The 13445-nt window shown below is 37.5% G+C and overlaps 1 protein-coding gene across 5 annotated transcripts in view; it reads right to left on the bottom strand.

Annotated features, from left to right (window-relative positions):
* Positions 1 to 13445, bottom strand: part of SPATS2L (spermatogenesis associated serine rich 2 like) — a 228001-nt gene that overhangs the window by 56390 nt on the left and 158166 nt on the right. For all 5 annotated transcript variants that reach the window (XM_072612818.1, XM_072612820.1, XM_072612816.1 and 2 more), the window contains 2 exons: positions 12179 to 12228; positions 7115 to 7355 (listed from right to left, as the gene is read on the bottom strand). In XM_072612818.1, the coding sequence (XP_072468919.1) occupies positions 7115 to 7355; positions 12179 to 12228 (291 nt within the window). The remainder of the gene's footprint in view (positions 1 to 7114; positions 7356 to 12178; positions 12229 to 13445) is intronic.

Genomic DNA, 13445 nt, shown 5'->3' with positions numbered 1-13445 from the left:
CTCATTATCCTCACAACAACACTGGGAAGTAGGGGCTATTATTGTCCTCATTTTATAGTTTTGGAAACTGAGGCAGATAGATGTTAAATAATTTACAAAGAGTCATGTAACTAGTAATGTTCTGAGGTAGGATTTGAACTCAGATCTTCCTGACCATAGGAATAGCTGACAGGGTGGAGAACCTGAAGTCTCGAGGCCACATGTGACCTTCTAGGTCCTTGGGTGTGACCTTCTGACTGAGTCCAAGTTTTACAGAACAAATCTTTTCAATAAGGTGATTTGTTCTGTGAAATTTGGATTCAGTCAAAGGGCTGCACTTGAGGACCTAGTGGGCCTCACGTGGCCTTGAAGACCGCAGGTTCCTCACCCCAGGACTCTAGCACTTTATCCACTTTGCCACCTGGTGACCTACCATGTACATGGCACTCTGCTAGGTGCTGGGAATATGAAGATAAAAAGGAAAGTCTCTATTTTCAAATATTCTGTGGCAGAGGTGGATACACACATAGGCATATATGTGTGTGCATGCGTATACATATACACACATATACATATATACATACATAGTATATCCAACACATATTTGGTAGGCACGGCAGTGGATAGAGTGCCAGATCTAAGGTTAGAAAGACTCATCTTCTTGAGTTGAAATTTGGCCTCAGACACTTACTAGTTGTGTGACCCTGTCTCTCTCAGTTTACTGATCTGCAAAATGAGCTGGAGATGGAAATGGCAAACCACTCCAGTATCTTTCCATAGGGTCACAATGAGTCTGAAACAACTAACATAAACAAACACACACATAAAATATGTATGTGTGCATACTTGTACACACACACGCAAAGTGTATACAGAGTAATTTCAAAGTGTCTCTGAGCTGTGCTTTGTGGGGACCCATGGAGTCTCAGGACACTTCAGACATGGGGGACTTTGGAAGGAGGCAGATGGAATGCTGGGTTCAGGAAAGAGTTGCTAGGCCAATTTGACTGAACAGACAGTGACTGAAAGGGGATTAAAATGAAATAAGACAGGAGAGGTAGGTGGGAACCAGATTACAGAAGGATTTAAATGTTCAGCTGAGGATTTTCTATTTTATCTGAGAGCTAATAGGCAACCACTGAAGATTTTTTGAGTGAGTGCCATAAACTTGTATTTTAGGAATGGCAATTTGGCAGCTTTGTGGAGGGATGTGTTTTTGTTGTGTCACTGAATGAACATATAGGAATTTTTGACCTTAAATTGTGGAGGATGGATTAAAAAAAAAACAAAAAACATCAGAACCCAAAGCAAACCAAACCCTTTAATTCTGTTCTCTGCTTTTTTGTAGGTATTTTTCATTTAACAAGTCACACTAACACCCCTGAACCACCTGCACATCTCTTCAAGCTAGCTTAACTGGTTAAGACTTTAGAAAAAAGGGAGATTCTGAATGTCAAAGTGTTATAAAAAGATAAAACACATGATTCACAGTCTGTTGCCCAAATGGGCTATCCAGAGCAAGTTTCCTTGAGCCTGTTTCATTACTAGCAAGTCTGATAAATGAACATCCGTGAACAGAATGAAGATTGCCTTTTAGTCATGCTGAAAATCCCCTTGTCTGCCTGGAATTTCATAAGGCTATTCTGTTTTATTTCTTTAGTTACTATTGGTGATCGCTGGTTGTTATTGGTCACATGGTTTGTTCTTCATGTCTTCAGGAGCTAGGATGTCCCTGTTTTTTTCTGTAACTGGTTTGGAGTAATCATCTAAAAAACAATACCTAACAAAACTGAATCAAACTCTACAGAGGGAGCGCTGAAGTAGGAGTCAGGTGACCTCGGGTCTGTACCTGGCTCTGCCACTTATTAGCTATTATTATAAGTCACTTAAATAGCTCTGAGCCTCAGTTTCCTAACCCATACAATGAAAAAGCATTTGACAGGTTTGGGGAACCTGTGACCTTGAGGCCACATGTGACTTCTAGGTCCTTGCGTGCAGCCTTTTGACTGAGTCCTTTTATTAAGGGGATTTGTTCTGCGAAGTTTGGGTTCAGTTAAAGAGCCACACTTGAGGACCTAGAGGGCCACATGTGGCCTCAAGGCCACAGGTTCCCGGCCCCTGGACTAGGATGTGGATCTCTCTCAGCTCTAGCTCTAATTTTAATGATTTAGCTTGAGTGGAAAACTTGCTTGTTCATTGTTTTTCCATCTGCTGATTCTTTTTCATTATGAAACCTATTGAAAATTTTATTAGTTTCTTTGTCAACCTGCTTTCTTGAGGGGGTGGGAAGAGGATAACATCTATTCACCTTTCATTAGCTAGGATCAAATCTTTTTATTCAGAGTTATAATAAGCATGGCACTAATACTAAAGTAAATAAAATAGGTATTTTTTTCTCCTCTACCTCCCAAGTAGCTGCTCTCATTAGCATGTTCATATCTTGTTGTGAGGGCCCCAATAAATGCTAGATATTCTGAATGACCCAGTGGCAAAAAGAGGAAGCAAGAGTAAAAAGATCCTATTTTGAAGAAAAAATGAGTCCAAAAATGCATTACCAAATAAAACAGACAAATCATAGGAATGCTGATTTATAGAGTAATCTGCCTACAGTAAGAGGGGGATTAATCAATGTTTGAAGGGTTTCTTTAAATTGAGAATTCCCCCTGTACATTTCTGAAAGATATTTGAATTTCTGGAACACATCTGATTTACACAAAACTTCTTTGGGAGAAATCATTTACATGATTTCATCAGTGGAAGGGAACCCACAATGTGGAAGCATCTTCCATTGATTTGGGGCAGGGGTTTTTAACCTGAATCCAGTCAGTCAGTCAATTGGCATTTATTCACTGGAAGGTCAAAGCGGAAGTTTAAATACTTTGGTCACATAATGAACAGATGGGACTCACCGGAAAAGACCCTGAGACAGGGAAAGATTGCAGGCAAAACGAAAAGGAGATGGCAGAGGTAAGATGGCTGGAGAGACAGCATCATGGAAACAATGAACATGAACTTGGACAGACCTTGAGAGAGAGGGGAGGAAGTAAGGGCCTGACATGCTATGGTCCATAGGGTCATGAAGAGTTGGACATGACTGAATGACTGGACAGCAACAAAAATGTCCAAGGAGTCCCTGAGTAGATTTAAGGGGATCTGTGAACTGGCATTTGAAGAAAATTAAATCTTTATTTTCATTAACCTCTGACTAAAATTTACCTTTTCCTTTAGTTGTGAATACAGACAACAAACTACATTATTAGTAGTTACATGTGACTTTGTCACTAATAGAAATCACATGTATTTTTATTTTATTTATTTTTATTTTTCATATCACATTAAAGTTGTTGCAGACATTTTAAAATACCCTTTATGCTCATCGAGTTAATAGATCTACCATTAGATATTTTGCTATATCACAATTTATTTTTTGAATATTTTAATAGCTATCCTTTGAAATATCCTTTGTTTTCCTTTTATTCAATATATTTTATCTTATACATTTAAAAACTTTCCTCTGAGAAGGGGTTCCCAGGTTTTACCAGGCTGCCAAAGGGCTTCATGATACCCACCCTGCTAGGGTCTCCCCCCAAATCACCTTGCATTTGCTCTGCATATGTTTTCTATACCCATTTCTAACTAGCTATTCGTGGAGACTTATGTCATGTTTCGTTTACATGTGTGCATGTTGTTTTTCCTCTAGGAATATAAGCTGCTTGAGAACGTTTCCCTTTTGTGTTCCTAGCACCTGGCAAAATACCTAGCATATAGAAGATGCTAATTAATGCTCACTTGTTTTCTTGATCATCAAGTAATACTTTTGTAACTTATGAGTTACAAAACAGTGTTTCCTGGAAGACTGAGGGGGTAAATGACTGGCCCAGGGTCAAATAGTGTGGGTTGGAGTCAGGACTCAACTCAGGTTTTTCTCACTCAAAGACCAGCCTTCTATTCACCTTGCCAAGTGGACTCCCACAGAGAACAATCAGGTACACCTGGATTACATTTCCTTTAATGTGTTCTACTTGATGGGCCTTTGGTTTGTGATTAATGTCAAAATGATAACTTGAGCAATTAGATTTTGAAAGTGATTCAAATGAAAATAATATCAAGGCAAGTTGGGATTCTGCCACTCCTTAATTATTTAATTTCCTTCTTCTCAAGCTTAATAAATCAAATCAGTGTGAAACTTATAGCATAATAAAACACTAAAGGAAAAAATAAATTCCAGATTGGTACTGGTCGAGGAGTGATTTTTTTCATAAAGAATTCATTTTATGATAAAGGTTGTCTATACAGTTCTTGATTTTGAGTTACATTTTTTTTATTTTAGAAAATTACTGTTCTGAGCCCAATTTCAGAAATTCATTGGGGCAATATTGATAAGTTTTAGCTATTTAATGTGAATTCATTAACTATGAGACACATCTTATGATTTTCTGCTTCTCTGTTGTTGTTTGTGTTATTTCAAATGACCTCTCTCACTCCCCTTCCTTCAAAGTCCTTTTTGTTTTTCAAGACCCAACCATAATCCTCTTTTTTTCCTGAGGGGTTTCCTGATCATCCCAAATTAATGTGATCTCTCTTTTCTATACTTTATATAAATTTTTTAGTACTTAACTATTCTTTTTTTTTTTTTTTTGGTGCTCTGTGTGTGTGTGTGTTGTATAGACAATTAAATCCTTATGGTGTCTTATGTCTTTGTAACCGCTGCAGTAACACCTTGTACATAGTAAAATAAAGTCCCATGAAGGCTAGAGTTCCAAAGGCCCTTAATGATTATCGAGTCAACTTATTAATTTTACTTAATGAAGAAACGGAGATTCAGAGAAGTGAAATGATGAGCTCAAAAACTTGTGAATAAGAAAGCTGAGGCACAGGCATTTCCTTACTCTGAGGAACAGTGTCCTTTTTACTGCAGTCTACATCCACATTTGTCACTGCAATATCAACATAGATCCTCCAAGCACCGGAATCAATGATCCTAGGCTCGGTGTTTCCATTTTTGTCAAAATAGGCATTTCCTTAGCTTGTTCCATCAAGTCTGAAATCTTCTCATTGGCCATTTAATGCCCCATGGGATCTAATCTATTAGTTGGGCAGTTCTATTTTCTGTCATCTTTCCTACATTGCCCATCCGAAGCTTTTCCACACGACAAGCTGCCTTCAAAACATCTGCCACTCCTGACTTTCAATGGAATTCCTCCTTTTTTGAATGATAACAAAATGACAGAATTTCTAAACTGTATGGGACATTAACAGTGATGTCTATCTAAACATTAAAAAGGATGAAAATGATGAAAATGTTAATATTAATAACAAATGGCACACACAAATGGTAAAATGTTATGTTGCCTACGCTTGCCTAGACATAACACATATCCAGAAAAATCTGAAGACATTTTACGTAGATGCTGCCATGCCAAATACTCACAAGTCTGGGTGGAATATAGCTATGAAAAGCTTACAAAACACAGTGATAGCATCCCTGCTGCTCTGTCTGCTATAGGAGTATACAGAGGAAGCTTCCGCTAGTCTTATAAAAGGCAAGCTTATTTCCTAACACTTCTATTCACCAACAAAAAGCAGTTAGTTTGTCCACTCGTTATAAGTTCATATAATATTAAGTATGAAAGAGTAACAGAGGAAGAAAGCATTTATTAAGCACCTGCTATGTGCCGGACACTGTCATCCTTCCAACAAGGCTGAGAGGTAGGTATTACTTATATCTCCATTTTACATTTGAGGAAATTGAGGCATAGTGAGATTGTGACATGCCCAAGGTCACACGGCTAATAAATATCTGAGGATGGATTTGATTTCAAGTTTTCCTGACCCCCAATCCCGTGCTCTATCCACTGAGACACCTCAGAGGCCCACTAGAGGAACGGATTCTTGTCCCAGGGTCATTTCTACGGACTACTTCAAAAAATGAGAATTAATGATGATAATCATAACAACTCATTTTAAAGTTGGCAAAACATTTTCCTCAGAAACAGCTTTATGCATTAAGTAATTCAGGTATTATTATCCCCATGGTATAGATGAGAGAAAATGAGTTTCTCAGAATTTAAGTGATTTGCTGGTGGTTATAAATAAGCGTCTAAGGTGGGATTTAAACCCAGATCTCTTGATATGTTCAGTATTTCTTATACTCTGCCAAGAGATCATTGACGTAGTTGAAAGAGCTCTGGAGTAAGAGAACCTGGGACTGAATCCTAGCCTTTCCAAGCGCTACCCTGTATGATCTGGAATGAGTCACCTGACTACTCTCCATTTCAGTTTTCTCGTCTGTATAGTGGCGTCCAGGCCCTTTCTTGGTTATAAATCTGTGATGCCATCATCCAAGACCAACCCCCATATTTTACAGATGGCTTACCGAAGTCACACGGCAAACAAATAACAGTAGTTATTTGTTGAAGTGAGGTCTATATTATTCGTACATTTAGAAATTTGTTAATCTGAGTGATTTTGTCTGTTTGCTAGAAAACAAACTATGTCCAGAAGTATAAAAAACAACGTTTTTCTATATATACAATATACAACCTTTTGAGAGAGGTAAAATGTCTAATATATCATACTATAGTCAAAGGAATATTTCCTCGTAAATAGGTATGCTTCATTTTATAGCAAACATTTTAGCAAAATGAAACATAAAAATAGTTTCTATAAAGCCACAATGCTATTTCCTTATCAGTTTCTATGATGTACTCAGAAATCCATCTCTAAAATCTTCCATGATTTTTTTTCTGAGTTAAAAACTTTTGTTGAGCAAGGAGTTAAGAAGGCAGCTTGCCCCGAGGCATCCTGGTCACTTCAGCACAGCTACAGTGCAATGCCGTCTGCTGTTAAAGTCAGCAGCTGGCATGTTCCGTTTCTTTATAAAGGGCCACTAGAGCTTTCCTACCTCCCTTTAGGATTTCTGCGACAAGTTGGGTATTCATTGTCTCTCAATACGTTAAGAGAAAGGTTTTCCTGTGGTTATTCTGTTTTCAGCTGAATCACTCTCAGACAGATAGCAAATCTTTTTATCTGTAATAGTTGTACTACCAACACAAAAACCCATCCTCTTTGCTTTTGCTTCTTCTGCGTCCTGGTAAAGGAATGCTCATTCTTTACCTAGCACACACACACTGACCTATAACTTCTGCTGGTTCCTGAAGAGGCTCCTCAGTGGCAGAAGTTTTCTTCTCCCGAGGGAGCCTTTCTGTTTTTTCAGGGGCAGTCTCAGTGGCAGAGTTGTCCTTGTCGCAGCCATTCCCATGGCAGTTATACGTTCCTGGTGGCACCTGGGAGGCTGTTTCAGTCTTGTCCACCTTATCTTTAACATCTTTATTGCCTTGGTGCTGCTTAGACTTGCTGCGTTTTCTTTTATTGTTCTGGAACAAGCGATAACAAGGAAAGAAAAATTATTCCACGTGAACCTTTGAAATAAAAGAGAACAATTAGATGTATGAATGAAATGTGTTTTCACATTCATTTTCCAGCTGTTCTAACAGAACCTGGGGGAAGTAAAGCTGCATTATTTAACAATTACGTGCAACAGCTAATTCACCGCCTACCAAATGGCAGGTAATGCAACTGCAAATATCTGAGAAATCAGTGGAGAGATTTGTAGCATAGAGTACAATTTAATATAAACAATGCTCCTGAAAGGCATGCTTCCAAGTCCCAAGTAGTACCAAGTACCTACTGTAAGTAAGGTGCCAGGTAGGCACGGATTAAAGGAAAAAAAAATCCAATGGTTCTTGCCGTCAAGTAGCTTATATTCTACCAGGAACAGAGTGGTTGTAGAAGAACAGTATGATGTGCCTGATAGCTAAGTGTTATATAATGTAAGGAGTGATGGAGGGCAAAGGAAAGTTCAAGCAAAGTGCCCTTAAACATTTGAGGAAGAGATCAAGGAAGGCTAGGCAGAACAGTTAGGAGTGGTACCTTGAAGAAAAATGAGTTATACAAAAGACAGAAGTGAGGAGAGAGTGTATTCTAGGCATGGGGGAATGGTCCCTTGTAGAGTAAAACAGGGCTGGAAAGTTACACTGGAAAGAGATTGCAGAGGATTTTCAATACGTGTGAGTTTGAATTTTATCCTATAGACAATGAAGAATCATTGACAGTTATTGATTTGGTCAATGACAAAGTCATACCTTTGCATTAAGAGCATCACTTCTGTAGTTAAAAGCATGCACTGGAAATGGGAGAGGCTGAAAGCAATCATAGAAGCAATTATAGTAGGACGGGCAAAGGACAACGTATTGGGTCTGAGCTAGGATGTGTGATATGTGGGTGGAGAGAGTGGGGGAAGGCTGCCAGGAACACCGCAGAAGTCAAACTGAGCAGAAAGAACAACGACTGATTAAGGAGCAAATGGAAACGAAAGAATCAAGTAAATTTCAAGACTGTGAACCGAGAAGACTGGAAGGATGTTGCCATGCTCAACAGAAATGAATAACGCTGAAGAACAGATGAATTTAGAAAGGAAGGTGATGTTCAATGAGAAGTGATGGCAGGTGGGAACAGATGAATTTAGAAAGCATGGTGATGTTCAATGACAAGTGATGGCAGGTGGGAGATTGGATGGACTACTTACTAGGTAGTTGGAAATGTGGGACAGGAGTTCAGTAGAGTGCAGGAGATATAGATCTGGGAGTCATTTATGCAGAAATAACAGCTAAATATATAGGAACCAGAGAAATCACCAAATAAGTGTAGAGAGAGAGGGCACCTGGAGTTAGACATGCTGGGATACAGATAACAAGCATGATATGAGGCCATGATAGAAGAGTGGTGGAGAACCTTCATTATCCAGACATCTGCTGATGCTCTCTGACAAAAGTGAAAAAATTAGTAATGTCTTAACCTGCCTTAATTATAATTTCATCTTTTAAAAGCTAAAGGAACCAATCAAGGGAGGAGGTTTGATTCTTGATCTTATCCTCACCAACATGGAGAGTAGAAATTATAGTAACCAGGACAAATTTGTGATAAAGAAGAAATGGGAAACCAGGTATAGACTAATCAGAGTTTGATATTCTTTTATGAAAAAGTCTGATGGATACATTTTATTTTTTCACCAGTTATTTCCCAATATGAAACATATCCTAGATTTCAGGAGGGATTTCAGATAAATGATAAGTAGGATAACCATTAAAATGATAGAGGGGCAGCCAATTCTAAAGAAGAACAGAAAAGAAACGATTCTGATGAGGAGGAAAAGGGAGAGTTTAAAGAGGCTGTTTAAAGGTAGAGTAGTGGGCCTGTAGTCAGGAAGGACCTGATTTCAAATCCTGCCTTAGACACCTAGTAGCTTGGTGACTGTGGAAAATTCACTTAACTTCTATCAACCTCAGTTTCCTCAAATGTAAAATGAGGATAATAATAGCATTTATCTCCCAGGGTTGCTGTGAGGATCAAATGAGATAGCTTATCTACAGCGTTTTATAAACTTTAAAGTACAGAAGATGCAGGCAAAGGCAGGTAACTAAGTGGTCCTTTAAGAACAGTGTCAGGTGTACTACTGTTCAGAATGAGCTGAGGCTGGCAAGGAAAATTTAGGACAACAGAAAGGGTTTTGTGAGGAAAAGGAAAAAATCAAAGGTGATATCAGCTCACCGCTTAGGGTGGATGAGAGGATAAAAACTGATATTTAAGAAAAGGTTTGCTCCTTGATTCTAATTTTGTTTTCTCTCTCAAGGAGAATGATCTCTGACCTAGAAAGAACTATACAAAAACAGCTAATAAAAAGATATCCAAGATAAGTAAGGAGATAGTAAGAGAGCACCTAGTTGCCTCTGGTAAGTTCAAGTCTCCTGGCCCAGATGAACTACATCCTGGAGCAATGAAAGCACTGGCAACTATGACTGCTGAGTCACTGTCAATGATATCTGAAGGGCTGTGGAGAATGGGAGAAGGACTGTGGGACTGGGGCAGGGGCAAATGTTATCCTGCCATTCAAATTATAGGCCAGGTAGCTTGGACTGGATTCCTGGAAAAATTCCAGAAAGTATTATTAAAGGTATGGCCAATGACTATGTATAAAAAGAAACAACGATGCTAAAGAATCATCATGACTTTATCAAGACCAAGTCACATCAGACTAACCCAAGCCTTTCATCTCCCCCACACCCCACCAATAGAGAGTCAATAAAACTCCTTTCTGTTGTCCTAAATTTTCCTTGCCAGCCTCAGCTCATTCTGAACATTAGCAATCCTGCTACTGTTCTTAAAGGATCATGCAAGGCTTTTATATTTACACTTTATTACCTGTCCTTGCTCTCATCTTCTGTACCTGTCTTTTAAAAATTTAACTCAGTTGATGATTTCCCTAGACATTAGTTTCTTTAATAATAATAATAGCTAGCATTTACATAGCCCTTTAAGGTTTGCAATCAATGGCCTCTAAAGTCCTTTTCAAGTCTCAATCTATGATCCTGTCATTTCAATTCCTTTTATGATAGTGGTGCCACACTGGTAGATGATTATAGTGCTGAAGACAGAGTTTATTTAGATTTTAGCAATGAACTTGACAAAGTCTCTGATGCATTTCTTGGAAAGCCATTTAACCTCTCTAGGCTTCACTTCACTTATCTGCAAAATGAGAAGATTGGACCAGATGGCTTCTGTGTTCCCTTCTGCCTCTAAAACTTTGATCCTATGAACTCTGTGATGATACACATTTCCCTGGATGTGGAGAGAATGGTAATAAATATGTTCTTTGCTCATAGGCTTATAGCCTTGAAACAGTGTAATTGTGTTTTTATAACAGAGTACACTCAACAGGTAAGGGTCCTCGGAGTATGCATGTGGGGGCATATTAGAGAAGTAGGGTACAAGCATGAGGTGTGAATGTCAGCAAATTCAATATATAAATAGGAGACCACATTTCCCCTCCTATTTAGAAAGTCATAATGAGAGTATGACCGGGTTAGAGAGGAAGCATCCTTTCCTTTGTGTTCAGAGTTCATAGTACCATGGGATCATATATTTAGAGCTAAAAGGCAGGACATCTCTAAGCTATTAAGGTATTGTTATTCTATGAAATACGCATACAGATGTATGTATATACATACATAGGCACATACACATATGCATGCATATATAAGCATACCCATACATATGCACAGACACATTATACATGTACAATAAAAAGTACACATATACACATTAAAACACATAATATTATATGCACACAAACATATATACATGTGCATACAGTGCACATATGTGCTCCTATGCACACATTTTATAATGCATATATGAGTACAGATTGTGTGTATATATGTACACACATAATGCACACATGGTACATACAGATGTGTGCACGCACCCACAGATATGTACGTATATGAATATAGACAATATACTAATATATAAACGTGCATGCATATGGGCACATGTATACATATTTTTACATGTTATATAATGCACGTGCATATGTGTCATAGATTGTGATTCTATACACATATCATCTACATACACATAATGGACATAATACATACATAATCCATAAACATATGTATATATATATACACAGGTACCTATAGATCATATGCGTAATAGAGCACCATTCAGTCCTTATATACATAAGCATACACACATACACACATACATATGCATGAACAATATATTCATATATAACATCCTTATATGAATACATACTATACACATTATATGATATATGCAAGCATGTATATATATACATACATACATCATATACATACAAATACACACATTTATACATGCTGAATCCCCACATACGCACATATATTATCAGAAAAGGTCTCATAAGATGACCCAGACCTAGTGCAGGTTACTTTTATTTGAGGAGGTATGTGAAAGTGTCTTTAGAGATTTCTGGTCTACCCGAGCTGCTATTTGATACTTGTCCTCCATGCTCTAGGATAATTTCAGATACATCTGGTCTGGAATCCTTTTAATTTCTGGAAGTAACTACTCTTGACATTTTTCAAAATAAAAAGATATAAGCATACCTGAGGATAGAAGATGTCTCCCTGAACATAGGATTGTGAGTGCACAGAATAGCAGAAGAGGCTAATAGAGTGAAATGCTTGCTTTTTTGTAAGCTTTGTGAATACAGATATGGCCATGAATAAAATCAGCACAAAACAAAATGCTACAGTAGAAAACCAAAGGAGTCTGGCTGGGGATGCAACTGTTTTGAGATTAACATTGAATACTTTACCTTCTTCTTCCCCGTCATATTCCACTCTTTCAGTACCTGAATTGCACTGCCTAGACAGAAAAAAAAAATCAGTCAACAAACTGTGAGAATAAAGCAGTCACCCCAAAAAAATATCTTCAGTATACTATCTTAGTAAAATTTTTTAACTGGTTTATTTGTTAAAGTATTCTGCCTTAATAACCACAACCTTTTTTTTCAACATGCCCAACATAAAATTTCTTATAGTTTCCAGATTTCCATCTTCATGTCACAGGATTTTTGCCTTACTGAAATATTAATTCCTACTACTTTTCCATCACTATATTATCTATATTTCTTCACTATATTATGTCAGAGACAATGACGTGTTTTTTGATAGATACACTGTCAGAGGTAATATTAATAAACTTGTCACACTTGATGAATGGAGAAGTATATCTATAACCTTCTCGGTGAGAAAACAGAACAAAACAAACCAAACCAGATCATTCCAAATTTTGATAACTACAGAGGACAGGATATATCATATAATTCAATCATACTTTGCTCTTTTTTATATTTCTGTTTGAGGCCTGTGGCTTATAAAGTAGATAGAACAGATGATCCAATCTTGATCTTATAATACAGTGATGTAATTGTTTATGAAATTACTTTAAAACACTGAAAGTTCATTATAACCAAGTTTTAGCTTCAGTTGCTATCACATTCCATTTACATACATACAATATATAGTAAATTTCCTGTAATTCATACCAACTGGGGAAAGACTAAGTTGAATGAATGAAAAACCTAGATTACAGAATATGTTAAAAATACACTAAAATACTTTCAAGTACATAAATCATCTTAACAAGTCTGATAAAGTTAATTTGTTCACTGGCACAATAAGTCTATTTTAATGACTGGACTAATGTGTGATTGGTCTAGCAGTTGTTTATCTTTTAAAGAGACTTGAGTGGTTTGATGATGAACGATGAACGCCCATAGGGTCACAATATTCAGCAGCATGAAACTGTCAATGTTCTCATTGTTTGGCTAGAAATGAAAATGGCAAGAACAAGGTCATCACTGCTGAAATTTGGGTGCTAAGGACTTTTCTCATAAGGGCAAGTAGCCATGGATATTGAATTAGTGTTAGTAACTGCTAATAGAAAACTGTTTTGTGTCAATTGTTCTCGTTGCTCAGTTGTTTCAGTCATGTCCAAACTTGTGACCACATTTAGGGTTTTCTCACAAAGACACCAGAGTGGTTTGCCTTTCTTAGAAACTTCCCCAAATTATGCAGGTC

This window comes from Notamacropus eugenii, chromosome 5 (genome assembly GCF_028372415.1).
Source record: "Notamacropus eugenii isolate mMacEug1 chromosome 5, mMacEug1.pri_v2, whole genome shotgun sequence".
In the NCBI taxonomy this organism is placed as follows: Eukaryota; Metazoa; Chordata; class Mammalia; order Diprotodontia; family Macropodidae; genus Notamacropus; species Notamacropus eugenii.
The sequence above is the reverse complement of the archived record's forward strand: the minus strand, read 5'-3'. Positions and strand labels throughout refer to the sequence as shown.